The sequence below is a fragment of the Poecilia reticulata genome, linkage group LG7 (assembly GCF_000633615.1).
Source record: "Poecilia reticulata strain Guanapo linkage group LG7, Guppy_female_1.0+MT, whole genome shotgun sequence".
NCBI classification, from domain to species: domain Eukaryota; kingdom Metazoa; phylum Chordata; class Actinopteri; order Cyprinodontiformes; family Poeciliidae; genus Poecilia; species Poecilia reticulata.
In genome coordinates, this window is record NC_024337.1 from 6,443,392 (window position 1) to 6,463,202 (window position 19,811).

A 19,811-nucleotide genomic window follows, 5' to 3' on the forward strand; every position below is an offset into this window, starting at 1 on the left:
AGTAACATGGCAGCCGTCCTTAACACTGGGCACAACCCCAACATGAAACAATGTGCAAGATTGGCCCAGTCAAAGTAAAGCACTAAATCGGAATAAGCGATATTGACAGATGCAGCCCACCCAATCTGACTGAAAAATCTTGCAACCATGTGTCATTTTTTTATTTGTATTTTTTTTTATCATCAACGCCATTAATGTGTAATGCATAAACTACTTGAAAACTAAAATGTGAACACTCCCCCCTCCACCCCCCTCAAATGACTACGTCATAATTTTATTTCCCAAACAGATGACGCCTCGGTCACACCGCTACCTGTGCAGGCAAGTAGCAGTTTTGTGCTCTCGATCACATCATCACCATGTAGCCAAGCCCAGCCGACCATGCGTGTGCGCGCGCTCCCACATGACGCGAGGCGCTCCGGCACATGACATATTTGGCTTTAAAGTGACGTCACGGTAACGTGGGGCTCGGCAGGCAGGTCGTTCGTCAGTCTGAGAGAAGAGGAGCAGCAGGAGGAGACGGACCATCCTCCTCTCCTCTGTAATGACAAGCTCTCATCCCTCTCTCTCTCTCTCTCTCTCTCTCTCTCTCTCTCTCTCTCTCTCTCTCTCTCCCTCTCCAACTCCTCACAAACAATCCTCATCCTCCAGGACTCTCCCTCATCGCGCTCCTTCTTCCTTCCTTCACTTTTGCCTATTTTCCATCCTTTTTTCACCCCCATCCCTTTCTTTTTACTTTCTCTGAAACCCATCCTCAACCCTTCACACCTCCAGAGATGTGAGGGGATAATGAGGACCCCCTGCCAGCGCTGCTGACTTGGAAGATCCTTGCATCCTCATCTTTTGCTCTGTGTTTTTTTTCCGTCTCTCTCTCTCTTTCTCTCTCTCTCTCTCTCTCTCTCTCCCTCCTTTTTCTCGGATGTTCATCTGCCTCTCAACAATGTAAGCGACGTACTGTCAGTTCAGTGATGAAGAAGCGCACTACTTGGCCCGTTTTCCCCGCATCTTATGTGCTCGCTCTTTCAGCCGGAGGGAAGGAATGAAGGATTTTTGCGCGGAGGCAAAGTTTGAGGGCACCTGCTCACCTGCCCGCCTCTGCCTTTAACTGATTACCAGGAAGAGAGCGGAACAACAGATGAAGAACTTCTGAGCGAGCTGACTATTGTTCTGGCGTTTTTTTTTTTTTAAATATATATTTATTTATTCTCGCTTGAGTGGGATTTGGTCACCTTCTTGGAGGAATTCGATGTGCGCCACGCTGAAGGATATGACTTAAAACAAAGATGCTGGCGTTGACAGCTGGAGTAAGGTCCGTGACTTGAGTGCTTTTCTCACTTCAAACTAGAAATTGCCCCAGACTTAGGTGAAAAGCCGTCCAAATGGGAGGATACCTGGAGGACTGAGGCGGATTCGGCAGCCGAGATAAGATGTGGATAAAAAGGAGCGCTGCGCGCAGGTGAGACACGTTTGCTGCTGATTAAATTAGCGTGTTGGGGTTAAAATCTGCCACTTTAGCGCTCGAATAACCCATCCTTTCGAACATTGGACACCCCTCTTCACAACACGTCTCAGTTTTTAAAGCTACGCCACGGCAACTTATGAGTTCATCGGAATTAAATATATGCACGCTAAGACTCGGAAGAAAAGAAAATTGCAAAGGGGAAGAACATATTTCGCACGCTGCACAGTTTTTGCAGTAAAGTGCTGTCAACATGGGAATATTTAGACAAAAACATTATTTTTTTTTTCCAGAGGAAACATTAAAAATGTTCACATCAGGAACGCTAGGGGTCACCAACAGCACAGCTCAAACGACTCACACGCGGTCACAGACGCACGCGCGCACAGCCTCAAGGTTAGCCTTGGCAGCTCCGCCCCACTTCTGAGAGCAAACATATGGAAAGATGCAATCAGAAAGTAATTAGAAGGCAACTTTATGGAGGTTAAATTAAAGGTAATTATACGTTCCTGTGATCGCAAAGCCATCGATTTAAGGGTAAATGTCCGTGACGTGTTTCAGAGTTTTGTGCTCTGAAGGTTTCTTTTGGAATTTACTGATCTGAGCTTATCAAGGGTAGGAAACAATATTCCATGGGAGCTATTGGGAGAGAGGCTCTGAGGTTAACCTGACAGAACTGTTATTCTTTTCAATGTTTCAGTTTCATGTGACTTTGAACAAGATAGATGGGAAACGGGCTATTTAGTTCACGCTTCCTAAGAAGTTTCCGACTGAAAGTCAAAATTTGCCACATTCATTCCTCATCAAGGTAGCCAATAAGAGTAAGGATGCGCTCGTGAATGAGCAACAGTCTAATGTTATTCAGATTCTTCGGACACCCACTGAATCTCATTCCTGCCTGGCATTTCTAATTCCTTCCCGTTTGCAGGCGCACATTTATTATGCATGACACACTCTCCACATCCTAGGCTGACCTCACAGGGTAATGGCAGTGCACGGCGTCGGCAGAGCAGCAGATGCACAAGATGATGAGATGAATTGGTTTCAGATCTGGTGTGGTCCAAAGTTGGAACAGATCTGCTTCCCTGTTGAGGGATTTCCTTGCTGCTCGTTGGGTGGGGATGTGGAACGTCAAAAAGGGGAACGCCTGGAGAAACAGCAACTGGTGTCATGGACGGCAGCAGCGTGTTATGCCACTTTGTTTCAAACGGCAGCTGAAAGCTTGAGTCGTTCTTGTTGTTGGGTGTTTTGTTTTTTTCGCTCAGTGATGGCGAGTGAATCCTGCAGGAAAAATTCTTACTGTCTATGTGTGATTATGCGGTATAAAAAGTGGAAGTTGTGCAGGAAGAGCTACTGTACCTGTTTGAACAGATAAAGAACAACCTGCCCTCAGAGTGGAGATATGTTGGCGTAAATTAAAAAGCACCGTTTTAGCAAAATTTTCAAAAAGGAAATTTTGGAAGATAAAAAAAATAAATAAATATCCACACCACAACTTTTGGATTGTTATTTGTTCATTCATTATGTTATTCATTATGGATTCTAGGCAACTAATCTCATTAGGAATCTCTGTTAAAAAGGCTTAGTGATTATTCTTTGTCAAAATTTCAACCTGTAAACGCCCTGGCTAGGGTTGATTTATTGTAGTAAACATAATCTTTCTTGCCATTTAAGATTAGGTACAAGACTTTGTAAAAGGATTAGATTGTATAAATACTTTTAAAGCATAAATCTGTCTTATATCTACAGTGGATCCACTATTAAAGAGCTGTAAAACCCCTTGAAAATGATTTTCATTCGTACACCGACTTCTGAAAAATTCACCCCTCAGTTTGAGTGCATTTATTCAGTGGGGGGGGGGGGGGGAGGAATCTATTATAAAAATCAACTGCAAACTCTTATTGCCATCATGCAGAGACGGAAAGGGATGTAAAAACAAGAATCCAACTTATTGTTAGAGAAATGCAGTAAAGTGAGGCATCCTAAAATACCATAGAAACCTAAGACTGGACCCACTGGTAAAGGGAGGCAGCACAAGATGATTAACAGCAGCAGTACCAGCATCTGTGATATCAAAATAAATAAATAAATGAAATACAATTTTAATTTTTATCATTGAGAAGATTTGTCTCAAATTTTACACCTGAGATTATAAAACTGGAATAATGATGTTAATATTATTTAAGGCTTTCTGCACATTTTTGCTAGAAATGCAGCAGCTGTGAAACTCTAATTGAAAAAAAACTATTCTTGTAATGTGTGTGTGTGTGTGTGTGTGCGTGTGCGTGTGTGTGTGTGTGAACTGTAGCTCCATTTGGCCTAAAGGGAAAATTACATCTAGTTTGACAGAAGAACTGTAGCACACAAACAGCTAAGTACTTTTTTTATTAACACTCTTCTGGTTGCTTTAAGTTATTTGTGTAGAAATATGGCTGCAAAATTGGTTGTTGGTGAGAAAATATGTTTTAGATCTCTTTGTGTTTTTGTTTTTTGATTTTTTTTTATAAACAACTATGTTAAAACACGTTGGAATTTCTCTCATTGCAAATAAAATCCTGGGTACATGATAGATTTTCCCAGTGGAAGACAAATTTACCTGTGATCCAAAGACAAAAGCAGCTGTAATTGTGTATAATTTGAGACTACCGGCCACCATTCATCTATGCCAGGCTCCGCACCTCGGCACTGAATCTTTCATGGACGTCACACGGTTTTTGCTTCCCCACAGAGAGCCCTCATCCCACCAGCACACAGGAGATGCTATCAGGCTTCAGATTACTGTGGCTGCATAACGTAACGGGCAGCAGAGACACCAGTTATCTTTCCAAAGGACTTTTCTTCCTGTCGAGTCATCTCCTGGAGGCTACCGCTTCTTGGAGTGTATAATTATGTTCAGTCTGGATAAATATTAAATTTACCCAAACGTTGATAAAAGGAGGAAGTTGTTCGGCTGATCTTTGTGAGCTAAGAAGGCTCAGGCATTATGTCCTCATATCAGTATTCACGGGGAGCATGTGCTCTATGCGCCGTGTTACCGCTACACTAAATTGTGGTTTGTATCTGACTGATGGTGTAATTTTGAATAATACAAGTGGCTTAATGAACAAGGGCCCCTAATACACAAAGCAACTGCGCAGCATCAGCGGCCTGCAGCTGATGGACTTTATGTGACCCGCCTCTTCGTTCTTAGGCTTTCGGCACAACTCCAGTGCCAAACGTGGCATTTCTTTATGAGAGGGCATCAGATATGCAGATAGTCCTATGATTTAGGTGCCATCTTAATAGCCTCTATGAGGGTTATTAACTGGGCCTCTCTGGAGTGTGATTAACCTAATTTGCAGTGAAATAGGCTGTGTTGCTTCCCCGAGATCCTCTCCTCTGGAGGCGTGTGTGTGCGTGTGTGTCTGTAAGAGCGTGTCGCTAACACCATGTGCTCAGTAGTCTGTCAAATCCAGGCGGACCAAGACAGGTTGTCCCCGTCTAATGGCAAAAGATACGAAGCGTCCATCTGTGGTTCATTTGACCAAACTTGAGAATTTGTCTAGAGAGGCATGAAAACAAGATCTGTCGTTGAAGGTTTTGACAGCAGCAGGAAGAAGGCATGAATTACACAACACTAACTTGGACTGCAGCTGTAAGTAAAGATAGATTACCAGATTTTGATCACGGCTACAGTTTTGATTTCCTTTACCCCCTGCAACACATAAATGTATATTGAATGCTTGAGATGAAAGGGCCGGAGTTTGATTTTATAGCCCTGGGAAAAATAATAACAGCAGCTGTTAAAGTTGTGCACTGTGACAGCACAGTATCATAAATTATAGTTATCCCGCTTTGTTATATGACTTGAATCTCTAAAGTTCCTTAGAGCGTGGAGCTGAGCTGTAAAGTTTGAAACGGTGATCTGATCGGAAAACCACTGATGACTTTTTGGAGCAGAATTACTTTCCAATCTAACAACTTTCAACCATTTGAATTTAAAGTATCATATTTTCCGCACTATGAGGCGCACCGGATTATAAGGCGCCTAAAATAGACGCTACAGTAGAGGCTGGAGTTACGTTATACATCCACTAGATAGAGCTGCACTAAAGAGAATGTCAACAAAACAGTCCGACTCCGGTCAGCGAAGAGAGCGTTCCGCGTCTGGGCCGGGGCGTGGCCGGATGACGGTCACCCTTCTCCATTCGCGCACAGCATGTTCGTGAAGAAGTGGTGCTAAATGACCTGCAGACGACCTGATTCTTGACGGTCGGTAGGTAGATAGGTCAGTCAAACTTTATTAATAGATTACAAACCAGCGTTCGGACAACTATCCCAGCATGCACCGCGCGCTTCTTCTTCGGCGGCGGCTGCTTACCGTAGTTGCTAGGCCTGTTATGGCTCAATATTGGTCCCTATATAAGGCGCACCTAAAAACCTTCAATTTCCTCAAAAGCCGACAGTGCACCTTATAATCTGGTGCGCCTTATAGTGTGGAAAATACGGTAGTACATAGAGACAGCAAGCTAAAGGTTCAACAAGCAGGTTTTTAATAAAGAAATTGGTAGGTGATGGAAATTGTATCAGCCACTGGTTACCAGACGGTTGGAAAAGTAAAACATCTGTTGCTTTTCACAGACAATCATTCTGCCATTTGGTCTCTGTTACAGGAAAGTGATGGTTATTTAAAGGATCAGGGAGGCATTTAAAGTGAAGTCAGAAGGAGTACCAAGATAAAAGAAGGGACAGAATAATGTGAAAGTGACTTTTTATGAGCTTTTACATCATGTTATTCCCTCACTAACAATATACTTGGAGTGTTGCCTTGAATCCAGTTTGAGAAATAATTTAATCTCCCGTGGCAACCATTCAAGATGTGCAAAACGCTTGGCAGGAGGAGCAATGTTGTGATGACTTCCTGAGATCATCTTTCACCTTTCTGAAGATGGAGTTAAGGAGCCGGAGCTTCTTAAAGAGACAGCACATGTAAAAGTGTAAATATAAAGGTGTTAAATTGCAAAGTCAAATTTCTTTTAAGTCATGTTTGACATATGCAACATTTTTATAACAACTGAAGATAACATATTTCCTTGATTATGCTATGAAATGGCACTATGTGCCTTGAAAATACATATTACTTCTTCTTTAAAAGGAAACAGGTTCATTCTGCATATAAGAAAGCACAAAACTTTCAGCAGCTATCAAGAAGGCTGAACAGAGTAGAGCTCAAATACAACACCGTACTGTCAGAAATTAATGAATTTACATTTATATTTGAAACAGCTTATTTGTGCTTCTATAAGTGTTTTGCCTCATCTTCTGCATACGTCCCCGTTTATCTTAACTGCTTCATACCCTAAACTATGCACAACGACCCGAATCTGCAGCTTGACTGCATCAGCAAAAGGCTAACAATGTGCTGCTGATGTTAGATAAGCCACTTGTTCCAGCCACTTTTGGTGAAAACTGTAATTACCATCTTTTCCAGTTTGTGCAGAATGAGAAGGTGTGTCTTGTTGCTGTTTCACTGAAGCACAGCTATCCTGCAGAGTAACAGAATTACCAACACTGATCTTATACTGTAGCTGATTAATGTAGTGAGCTGTTGCTGGATCAATAGTTCTTCTATGAAGGACCAGATGTATCCGTCATAGCCCATTTCCATTAACTGACCCGGAATCTCGCAGCTCGGCTGAAATGCTTCTTAATAAAAGCCTTATTTTGTTTTTAGCTTCTACATGGTAATTTATGTGGACTGTGGCACAGGGCACAGTAAGAATTATTACATCAAAGGGCTTTTATAATTGGAGCAATTTTCCAGTTTTTCTGTTTTCTTTCTTACCGTGTTTCTCCCAAGCCTCATCTCTCTGAGCATGTGGGTCATATACACAGTGCTGGAGGACATTGTGCAGTGGGAGAAATTAATGGGATGATGCAAGAACCTTGGCTGTTACGTCTTGGACCCCATAGTTAACCAAATGCAACAATATTTTTCTGCTGTTTTCACTTTTTCTTTTCTTTTTTTCCCCCTTTAAACTGTTTTCTGGTGCAGCCATAGTAGCAGCTGTTCCAACTTAAACCTAAAGGCTCAGATGAAGTCTGGGTCTAGTTATGTGTGCAAATGTGTGTGTGATGAACACTGCCGGGACATTTGGAAGGTTTCATACAGTATTTACCTCCCAGTGGCCTGCTCCACAGAGGCAATCCATAAATCTCTGGAAGTCCACGGAAAGCCAACCGTGATGTTTATCTGGGTGCTACGGGATATCCACCGAGACCAGATCAGCTCCTTCACCCCCAAGAGACATGCGGACGATGTTTATCTATGTAAAGAGATGAAATGTGTCTTTTGAATGGGTGACGTGCAGCCGTTTCCTTCAAAGCATGCAGACATAACGTATGTTTAGGAAAGATTTTTCCAGTTCACAACAAACCCTGCTAATCTCCCTGACCTTTCGTAAAACTCTCTGATGGTTTTACCTTCAGAGATAAAATACCCTTGAAGATATCGCACCTGCAGAATCGTTGATCTGGATGCCATAACATAATATTACACATGCATAGTAAAAGGGGCAAAAGTAAAATGTATTCTTTCTCAGGGGCAAAAAGATAGTTTAAATCCATGAGGTAGTGATCACTTGATAAAAACTTGAGACAGAATACGTCAATGATGTGCTGTATTTATAAACTCCTTCCATTGGGAAAAGACAGAAAAGACTCTGAACAGTTGGACAGTTGTAATTTGTCTCACAGGCATTTGGAAATGTTCAGCCTGCAATTGGAGGAGCATCAAAAAGTGTCTGTTAACTTTGTTTCAGACTTCTGAGTCAAATTTTTTATTTTCTCGAGAAGGTCTTATGAGTTTAGCACGGTGCATTTATGCATTCCAGGCATAAGTCAGCTATCAGTAAAAATGCAGACCAAAGTTTCAGGATTTTAAATGGTTGAAACGTTACCCTTCCTGCCATTTAAAATCTTGTAATGGCTTTATGGAGCACACAGCAATGCCTGCTAGAATTGTCAAGGTCTCTCACTGGTTATGTAAGTTATTTCTGCTGGTTTATTTTTGATAAAAGGGCATCCATGCACTTTTCAAAGTCTGTAAGTATATCTTCAGAGTTGTGCGTGTGTGTGTGCGTGTGTGTGTGTGGGTGCACTCGCGTGCGTGTGTGTGTTTAATATTAGACAAACAAATGTTATAACGTTTTTTTTTTTTGTTGAGACAATTCAATTACCCTTTCAGAATTCACAGATATACATTGATGTTGTGATTCTGTCTGATTGAAAATTTCTAGATGACTAAAAAGACCGTAAAGAAGCTTAAACAAATACTGCATACACTCTCGACATTTCCTGAGCCGTCAGAAAGCTTCTTGGTTTGAATGGAGAGGTTGAGATGGTTGTAGCACAACAGACATTTATTCTGAATGGAGATCTAATTTCCTTGAGGAAAAAGAAGACAAAAAACTTGATTTTAGGAGCAGATTCAATCTAAAGGGCCACTTCAGGAATGTACTTAAGCATTCCTTCAGGGACACCAGAGGGAGTATATTTTCATCTGGCGCTGTGGGTAAGGTGCCAGCTGAACTGAGTTTTAAACGGAATGGCTGAATAAGTCATGTAGCCTCGTAATTCATAAATATCCAGGATGCAGCATTCATCAAAGCGGAGAATTGCTTTCTGGCATTATGCATACTCTTAACATTTTGTATTTACTCTATCAAACAGTCTGTTAAATTGATTTAACAAAATGTCAATTAGAACTGCAGCTTTCCAAATAGACATCATATAAGAATGATATTTGGGGGCAAAATACTTTAATTCCTGCTGCGGGTTTTTGCTTTCTTGTTGAAGAGCAGAAGAGTTCAATCAGTTTTGACTTCTCCCTGCTGTTTGATGCTAGATAAAAGAAGGTCATATTATACATTTAAGACATGTTTGGTAAAAAAAAAAAAAATCCATTGTGAAATCTTTTGAAACTCATACTTCTATCTTTTATGATATGGATTTTCCCCCCCAATGATCATATTTTTTTCATTTTATGAAAGTACAACCTAATTTACGTGGTAACATCATATAAAATCAGTGCAGCGCTGATCGCTTTGTCGTCAGTGAATGCAGAAATATCTAAGCGGAGTGACACCTGAACAACTGATAAGTAAAAAAAAGAACAAAATAGCAGCCGTGTACTTGAGCAATCTTGGGTTAATTAAGTTGAAGATTGTATATGATTTGCCACTTTCTATAAGAGATCTGAGCCGAGCAAGCCACTTTATGAAATGCAATCATGGTCTAATCTGAATGTCCCAAAGGTGTACAATGCCACTTATTGATGCTTTGAGAGAGAGACAATGGCTTCCCTTACAATAACACAAAACATAACCGTCGCTCCGCTCTCTGTTTGAATGCAGATGGTGGTTGACAGATGGTCAATCTGTTATAGTCATTTTCAAAACTCATTGTGGATCTCTGCTATCTGGAGTGCAGTTTGTTTTTTTGTTTTTTGTTTTGCCAATATATTTGGAAATGTTCTGTTTACAAAGTTACTCCAGGCTACAAACAGAATCACCCACAACACAATATATCACTCTTACAGTTTTTAACTTTTACTCAAAGCTTTTCACAATGTCGCATTGTCCGAATGCCCTGGATTACAATGGGGGCTTCAAATCCAGAGTCAGTTCCTGGTATCATCCCGTGTTATTCCTCTATTTATTCCATAAATTATAGTCTTGCAGTTGAGCCCAAAGCTATTTATACCATTGGAGATTTAGGCTTAAATTTATTTCAGTTCAACCATCATGTTTGTTTATAAATGGACAGGCATCACCCAATAGATGAGTGAACACTGAAAGTAGTTTTGAAAATAAATAAATACATATTTTATTTGCATTTTATTAAAGGATAACATATATATTTTTTTTAATAACCAAGTGGAAAATCTTTTTTGCATTATAACATTTGTAGTCTCTTTATAATTTCAGAGCATATTTTTGAATATTTCCTGCAGCATTTGATGATTTTATCCTTGGTGATTGTAGAGTTAGAACCTTTTGATCCTTTGAGCCCATTTTTGGATTAATCAGGTTTTCTTTTTTGGCTTAAGGTTTTAAATTATTTATCATAGACAGATTTCTTAATCGCAAAAACTATGGATGTGTACATTTTAAAATCAGCTCTGACAAATGATTGTTTTTTGTTGTTGTTGTTTTTACCAAAATGCCACTGGGAGAAGAACCAGGAGAAGACCCAGAACTAACTGCATAGACTACATATCCAATCTACCCTGAGAAGGCCTTGTTGCTGGACACAGGGAGGTCGGGTATTCCCTCATGGATGTGTTGCCTCCATGACCCGATCTCGGATAAACAGAACCCAATGAATGACTGAACAGAAAAATTATTGATCCCTTGGTAGTTGATATAGCCCAGATGTACTGAAGCATTTTCTAAAATTTATGCTTGACATTTTAAGTTCATCAGTCTGCAGAAACTTTAATCTGTCATCCATGACTTCAGAAGCTGTAACCCCTGCTGCTGATGTCTCCTCAAACAGCGTGTCAAGACAGAAGCATACAGACGTATTCTGCTGTTTTATCTGGTTGTGTACATCCTGCATGCAAAACTAGTCTGAAAGTGCGATAATTTTTACATACGAATGGCTAAATGTCAACACAGAGGAAATAATTATTGCAAAACGTTACACAGACTTTTAAAAGCAGCTAAGAATAACACCTATGGTGCCAGAGCAAAAGAATTGCATTGGGAACACAGTTCCATCCCGTCCAGATTCTTCTAATCAGTTATTAGGTTCCCTTTTTAAAATATTAACTACAGTTAATGCCAGGCACCTGAAATGGTGGTTTGAAAGTCAAAGGGATGCTCTCTTCCGAATTCAAGCATGCTGATATATCCACAGTTGGAGGATGATGCAACATACAGTCAGTCTTTAAAGTGAAGCAGGTACAGTATGTGCCAGTCTTCATAAGACAGGAAATCGCTACAAGACAATAAGCTACTCACCTAACCCTGCCCATCAAAAACAATCAGAAAAGTACTTTAAAAAAAATGCGGTTTTATTCAAGTAGAAAAGCAAGGCTGGGTGGGGCCAGGCTATCTTGTCACCATGTAAAGTGAGGAAAAGCTTTCAATAAAGTAACAAAAGTAATTAATAGGAAATTAACAGTTTTTCCCTTCATCCTTTGAAATATCTCATGTACCGCAAAACCTACAATGACCCTGTTACTCCTGCTGTTCCCATTGCAAGTTTACTTGTAGTATTAAATAATAGCAATGCCTGAAAGACATTTCAGATTTAGCAATTAGGTTAATATACTTTATCAGAGTTGCTAACCTTTACCCAGTGCTGTAACCTGTAGGAAGGAAGTAAAAAAAAAAACGTAACTGAAAATAAAATCCGAACCAGTTGTTACAGCCCAGCTCAGTTGGCTGTTTTTTTTTTTTTGGCTCGCTCCTTCTGTCTCCATTCGCCTGTTCTTTTTATCAGATGGGCACACACAAATCAAAAGCTTGAATCTGGCTGCGATCCTGCTCATATCTACCGCTAAAAGACATAATGAACAATTTATCAAATACCTGCTGAACAAGAAGAGCGCAAGCTGGAAGAACTATGACCTGCTCTCTAAACTACACGAACTGGTAAAATGCTGAAGAGGAAACATTATTTGAGTGACTAAGAAATATATGGTATGTCTACATGTTTTAACTGGCATTATAGAATAAGCTCGATGACTAGATTATATATATTTTCATGTTGGTAATGCGATGGTCTGGCTCACACGGTACAGAGAGCTCTTGTTGTATTCAGTGGTGTTGTGCTGCCTTACCAGAGTCTTGATTTTCTTTACAGGACATGTCTGCTGACCCTGACTTGAAAACAGTGATTATTCTGGGTCAGACTCTTTTGAAGCCACATGCTGGAATTAATGGGAGCGAGAAGGGCAGAAAACGGGGCTGGTATCATGTCCTGGTTTTCTCAGTCTGCTGCAGTTGTAAGAAGGAGAAAAAGTGTCACTTTTCATTAAACTCACTGGGGTCCTTAAATACCAATTCATGTTTTCTGCGAGATAGCAATGTAATTATGTAATTACAAAAAAAATGTTTGAAGATTTTTTCTTTTTTAACATTGTGTGAATTAGGATTAAATGTTTGCGTATCAGCAGTGTTTGCTTTTTTAAGGAGAGGAGAGATTTTAAGCTCCATAAAACTTCCATTTACTTGTAATTTTAAAATGATTCTAATATAGCATAAGCACTTTCTATTACAGAGAGCCTTGATTTGCTATCTTAATCTAACAGTGCAGTTATATACTGGTAAATCATCAGCTAACTGACCAAATAGAGTTTTTAAAAAATGATTTGGTATGGAAGATGCTATAAAAGAGTGAAAAATATTTTCAGGCCTCAGCAATAGCATTGTTTTAGGTTAAAATTAAATGCGCCACTGATGAAGTTATTTCTCAATGTTTCAGAAATAGTTTGAGTGGATAAATTCAGGGACTTTGGTCTTTTTGTATTTGCAATTTCCACTTATTTTCTGATGTTAGACTTTAATATTTCAACTGTCATTTGTAACACTGCCATTTTCTGTGGTCTTTTTAATTTGTTATGTTGTGTAACCATATAAGAAATGGTTTTAATGATTAGACCTGCAGGCAGACATGACTCAGAAATGCAAAACTTTGTTGTTTTGGTATAATTTTAAAGGTACATCGTCATCAGTCTTTTCATAAGTTCTTTTTAACAGTGTAAAACATTTGTACCACTATACATCTATATATTTTTTTTGTCTTTTTACATGTATAATATATAATATATTATTTTACTTTTAAAGCCTGTTCTTGGTGCCCAGTCTTCGGAGAATGTAGGGCTGTTTTCTACTTCTTTCCGTTTTCATTTGCACGTGGCGGTAAAGGTAGAATTAAACCGCCGAGAGGATTTATAAGAAAAATCTTGTTTAACTGTGTATGATCAGAGTAGAAAAAAAAATCTGCAATTTTTCAATTGTGTATTTTTTCCAGGCATGTGGAAAAAATACACATGAAATTCAGAGTTAAATGGAGGAGGAGAAATAAGTGGGTGAAGCATCCCCACTTCTTTTTCACATGCACTTGTGTTACAGCTGCTCAACAAACTTACCAATGATGACATTTCTAATTTACTCCAGCTTTGTGATCTGTGAACGGCCCAAACATATCTGGCTGTTACATGCTGAATCATTTGAAAATTGTACCATTCGGATGTTCTATCCATTTTGGCTTCTTCTTGCGTTTGGAGTTTGTCTATAAATATTGATGTATGTAAACTACCGTCTCGTTCCTCCTATTAAATTCAGCTGTAGCGGTCAAAAAGCATCTTTGCCTTGCCGCTGGGGTCCAATCTGCGCTGCTGTTTGCACTGTACTCACAGTGAGTCATCTGTAAGGAGAAATGTCCTTGCTCCTCGGCCTGAATGTTATCAGAGAGTTTTTACGGCCCAGAGGGGCGACACTACCGCACAGCTTCTTCACCGTTCACTCGTTTCTTTCTCCATCTCTGTCACTCTCTTAGGGTAATGCAAATGCATACTCCATGTCCTTCCATCTCTATTTTAGGACTCTCCTCACTAGCATTGACTCGCTACGCTGGGGGCTGGCAGGATCAAGGAAGGTGGAGTGAATGGAAACAAAATGTAAGAGCTCTCACACGCTCCCTACTGTCTTGGGCGTATTCTCTACACACAATCCCTGAAAAGGTGAACAAAATAGCCGGAGCTCCTTCATAGTGGTCTGAATGCGTTTGACTTGAGAAGACGACGTAATCCATCCTCAAACCCCCCCCGGAGGCTTTTGAGGGAAGCCAGGACAGCGCCGAGCTTTTTAAACAACTTAGCTATAAATAACCTCTTAACACTACAAGGCGCTGGATACCAGAAAGGGCTTTTTCATCTCGAAGACTTTTCTGAATAACCAGACAAGGTGTTACTCCTGTAGATGTTGCCACATACAGTAGGTCAGCTTTTCATGAAATTTCCCCCAGACTTGTCAGGGAGAAGGATGCGAAGCCGCTGGATTGTTAAATTGCTGTATCAAAACTTCTCATTTGCCGTTTGTGCGTCACGATGCAAGATTTTATAAAACCAGAAAAGTCCATATATCACCGAGACAGAGCAGAGCTAAGTTTAGGTGGGGGTTGGGGGGGTTCAAAGTTTTGATGGATGACTACCACTTTATGGAGGCAGCATATGATTGAGGGCAGCGCAGAAAAACACACACACAAACTCTTAGTCACTAAATTGAACTTTTGCACACAATTTCCATGAATAACTGCATAGCTTATGGGCATGGGGTTTCAGATGTTTGAGGCAGGCAGAACGTTGGTAAGTCACCTCACAGAACAGCTCTGCTTTCTGCTCCCCTGAATGGGTTTCATCATGGCCTGTTGACTATTTAACATGTTTAAATTGATCAGGTTTGTTTGAAGGGGCACAGTCCCTCTCAGTTTTTTCTATCATAGATATACGATGAGGAAACTCATTTCTGAAAGTGAAACTCAAGTCATTAACCGAGTTATTGACATCCTTAAAGAAGGAGGAGTCACAAAAGGTTGTTGCTAAAGAAGCTCGTTGGACATAGAGTGACATATTCCAACACATTCGTAGAAAATTGAGTGGCAGGAAAAGATGCACAAGCAATCGAAATAACCACAGCTTGTAGGTTATTGTCAAGCAAAATCCATTCATTTGGTGGAGCTCCACAATCAGCAGACTGGGGCTGGAGTCGGGCACCAAGAGGCTCCACACTGATGAGTGTTTCAAATGTCGCATTCCTCGTGTCTAGCCTGTCCTCAAACACAGAACATGTCATTAGCGTCTTAACTGGGCTAAGGAGGAGAAAAACTGGACTTTTGGTAACTGCTCTAAAAGTCCTGCTTGCGGATGAAAAGTAAAGATTGTATTTAATTTGGAAATCAAGGTCGCAGAGTCTGGCGGAAGAGTGGAGAGGCACAGAATTTATGCTGCTTGAAGTTTGGAGGGAAGTTTCTACAGTCTGTGATGATTTGGGATGCCATGTGATACGCCGGTGTTGGTCCGCTGTGTTTTCTGAGCACTTCACCCAAGTAAAAAAAAAAAAAATGCTTTAGTATACTAAGTTTTAACATACTTTAGCATACTTTGATTGATGTACTTAAAATGTACTATTTTCGAACAACTAATTTTGTACTTTAGTACTTTACTTTAGTAAAGTACTACTTTACTAGTACTTAAGTTGTATAAAATTACAACTTTTAGTATACTTAGTATACTTCACCATACTTTTTTGGAACAACTTCAAGTTGTACTTGGTAAACAGTATACTTTAAATGTAATATTCAACAGCTTCATTTTTATAGAGTGTACTAATTCTGTCATAGAATTATATTAAAAATATACCTTTAATATATTTTAAATATACTACTAATATATTAGTAATGTATTTAATTTACACTTAATTTTTATTTTTGATTTACTGCTATTGCTAATAAATTACAATTTTAATTACTAATAAGTCTTTATTCATACTTTGTACATTACATGCATAACTACATGTTATGTAATGCATAACAGAGTAATTAAACATAGAAAGCATTTGTATTTAAAGAGAACAGAAAAATGGCAAATAAAAAAATAATACTTACAATTTTAAGACATCTGCGACAGACTGGCGACCTGTCCAGGGTAACCCCGCCTCTCGCCCAGAATGTTAGCTGGATATGGGCACCAGCACCCCTCCCGACCCCACTGAGGGACAAGGGTGTAAGAAAATGGATGGATGGATGGAATTTTAAGACGTTGTGGACTCGCCATGTATGTGACATCATAAGAACTGATGATGATTGGGACCGGATGCCTGGGGTGGAAAAACATTTCTGGGTTTCGTCTTTGTCTGTTTATGTTAGAAGTAGAAAAAAAATAGTCAGCAATGTCATAGAATCAGTTGATGTTGGCATTAACTATGAAGCTGTTTTAAGTGTGGACTTAAGGAGACAAACTACCTTAAAATCTTTCCATCCATGATCTGAACAYRCTGATCCTTGCAGGGTGGTGAGGGGGGCTGGTGGTGCCCATCTCCAGCAGCCATCAGATGAGAGGCAGGGTTCACCCTGGACAGGTCACCAGTCCATCACAGGGCCCTGAAAGTCAACAACAATTAAAAAGAATGAAAGAGAAATGTTAGATTAACAAGAAGAGAAAATTTCTTTCCAGTTACCTTTAAATCAAATCATGTTTATTAAGCACTTGGTGTTGGTAACACAGCAGTTTTTGTTGTTGAAAATGTAACTAGCTCCTCATTAAAAAAAACAAAAACAAACTTACATCATGAAGACAATGTGAAGTTTCATCTTCAGAGCTGGTTGGTGATCTGGTGGAGTCAGAGCTTCTTCTGAGACAGAAAGTCTTTAGGTTTTCTAACACCTGATTTCTCTGGCTTCCTCTTTCATCTCCATTTGCATAGTTATACTGCAAACATATGTTGAAGACAAAATCATTGATGAACGAGTTAGAACAACAACCACCACAATATAAAAGTCTCTCTGTCTAATGGAGCTTAATTAAAACCAGGTTAGTTTATAAATTAAGGTATAAGTCACAACAAACAGCCTCCATGCAGTTATAACATGAAGCTGAATGATTCCTATTGTAATAATCATACAAGTCACAATAAAATTGATAAAATAATTATTTAAGAAACCAGCGTAAGTTATATATCTTTACTGCACTGTTTATAATTAAATGAAGATAATTATTTTCCAGAACGGGACTTGGGATTTCCCCACTCTGCCAAAGAAACCAAAAACTGCTTCAGTGGTGTTATTGTGCTTGATTGGCCAGTAAAAAGGTCGTAGAACCTATAAAGTATAGATGAAACAGCAGAACCAACAATGCAGATGACCCATAGAACCACAGACTGATCAACGCAATGTTGCAGTAATTTATGCCAAAGAAGCCCAACGACACACACAGCAAATCCAGCAGGCCCAAATTAACTCTGTCAGATTTGATTTCAACACTTTTATAGTGTCTATATGGATCCACACCAGAAAGAGTTAATTTAACTCTTTTTGAGGAGTTGGTACTTTAACTCTAATTAAGTGTCAAATATCTGTCTGGAGTTAGTCATTTAACACTAAGTAACACTAACTCGGTGTTAGATCTTAAATATTAACTCTCCCAGAGTTAATATTTTGACTGTCCTAGAGTTAATATTTAAGCTCTAACTTCATAAGAATTATTTTTAATATCAAATAGATGTACATTTTATTATTTCAAACTTTTAGAAATTATTTGGAAAATAAATATTTAATGAAGAGGCAATGCAATGATTTTCTGAGATGCATTTATTTCAAAACATGTTTCATAATTAGAAAACATGTAACAACGTGGAATAATGTACCCTTTCATGTTTCACATGTCCCTTTCATTCGAACATCGCTTATCAAAAGGTCTGACATATCAGCTGTGCAATACAAAAAATCGGTATAATTAATACATTTTTCTTCAACACAGTATGTATGAAATTGTTTAAAGTACAAGGCGGAGAAAGTAATGCATGCAGTTCATGTAATATGATATAGTTCATTTTGTGCATAGAAATGTTCATATTTTCCAGTCGTTTTTTTTTTTTATTTATTTTGACACGCAAATGTATTTAGTGTGCTTGATGCATCTTGACAGTCACAGGTATTTACTTTATTTTACTTTTGACCACCAGCCTCTGGTTCGATATCAAAATGGCTTTTGCCTCTGTGGGAGCACAAACATGTGACTGACAGCAACCGTAAAAAAAAAAATCACAAACTTTTTTCATTGACCTGTTGCCAAGTCAATTTAAATGCAAAAATTCATGCATTTTTATTGTGAAATTTTGCTTGTAAAATATATACATTTTTAACAGTTTATTTTTAGGGGGGAAAAAACAACATTCCATACTTTCAAACCAAAGTTTTTTATGCAGTACAGGCAGTTTTGCTCAATTCAAGTGCACGGTTAAGTGATGATGCTTAAGTGTTTATAAGTGACTGTGATGCAAAACTACAACGGCAGTATAAGAGGTTTCCATACAGGCAATTGATCTTTAGACGGTTTTTATAACAAGGCTGAACATAAGGAGACATCATCTGTCCTCAACATGGATATTAGCACTTCCACTGGAACCAGGTCTGCGTATCTGCTTATACACCTTGCTTCAGCTCTACTGGTAATAGTAATTTAGTGTTAAATACATGATAAAACATTTAGAATGATTAAGAGAGTTCCTGTCTGCAGCAGACGTCCTTATACTTTGTTTTGATTTAGTATCATGGCTCACATGAGTGATAATCAGAGTGAGGCTTTCTTTTCACAAATGTTTTGACAAAGCTTAGTAAAAGTGCTGGCATTGCTGTACATGTAGATTGAAGTCACACACAATCTGCTATAGTAATCCCTTCAATTTACACTTGTTTTAGTTCAACTGTTGCAAACTAAAGGAGTCAACTCTCGATGCAAAGTGTCACCGTCTATAAAGCATGCTGAATTGGTTCACTGCCTCCCATCATACCCAGCAAGGATCTGACTGGAAAAATGTGACAGGTAAATTCAGCGTAGCATGCAAAGACCCGTCATAGATGCTTTAGTAGATTACTGCCAGGGTGTGTAATCAGTTTAAAGTTGCGTGATCTTTCTGTACGTTCAAATATTTTCAACTCCAGTTTTCATCCACATTTTAAAGAGATGAACGTTAGGTTGCTTGGCAACTCTAACGGTGGTGCTAGATGTGGGTTGGTGTTGGATACTGATGTTTTACTCAGACTTAAGCACTGTTAAGATTTTCTGTAGCATAAATAATATTATTAGAAGTAATAGTAACTAGTAATTTTAGTCACTATCTCATTGATGTTCTTGTTGCTGGAGTTTTTTGGCAACTGCCCTTTATTGGATGATGTCACTGATGAATTGCAGTCTGCAGCCTGAGCACACAGTGTACCCTGCATTCAGACTGTGAACTGGTAATGTATGAATGGGGAGAATGTTCTTTGAAGGTCAGAGAACAGCTTACTTTCTCTAATCATTTCATTTTAAATGTCATATCACCTGCTATAATTCACCTGCTGAATGAATGCTTGTCGGACCGCTTCAGTCAAAAAGTCTCATGTTATTAATTTGGCAGTCCTTAGAATTGCATGCAGACCTTTGCTTATAATGCTAAGAGATTTGTAGCAACTTTACAGGAATGTAAAAATGAACTTATACACAGAAAAGGAGTCTAGAAAAACAGTTAAATTAGATCCAAGTCTTAACAGGTGTGGGGAAAATGTACAGAAAAATAAAAAAAGCTGGTTTTATATATATATA

General features: G+C 39.0%; 1 protein-coding gene across 2 annotated transcripts in view; it reads left to right on the forward strand.

Annotated features, from left to right (window-relative positions):
• Positions 1-593: 593 nt before the first annotated feature.
• Positions 594-19,811, forward strand: part of ajap1 (adherens junctions associated protein 1) — a 59,189-nt gene continuing 39,971 nt past the window's right edge. Inside the window, exon 1 of one of the 2 annotated variants that reach the window (XM_017305842.1) lies at positions 594-1,456. In XM_017305842.1, the coding sequence (XP_017161331.1) occupies positions 1,428-1,456 (29 nt within the window). In that variant the 5' untranslated portion in view covers positions 594-1,427. The remainder of the gene's footprint in view (positions 1,457-19,811) is intronic. The other variant, XM_008413091.2, reaches the window with a different exon arrangement.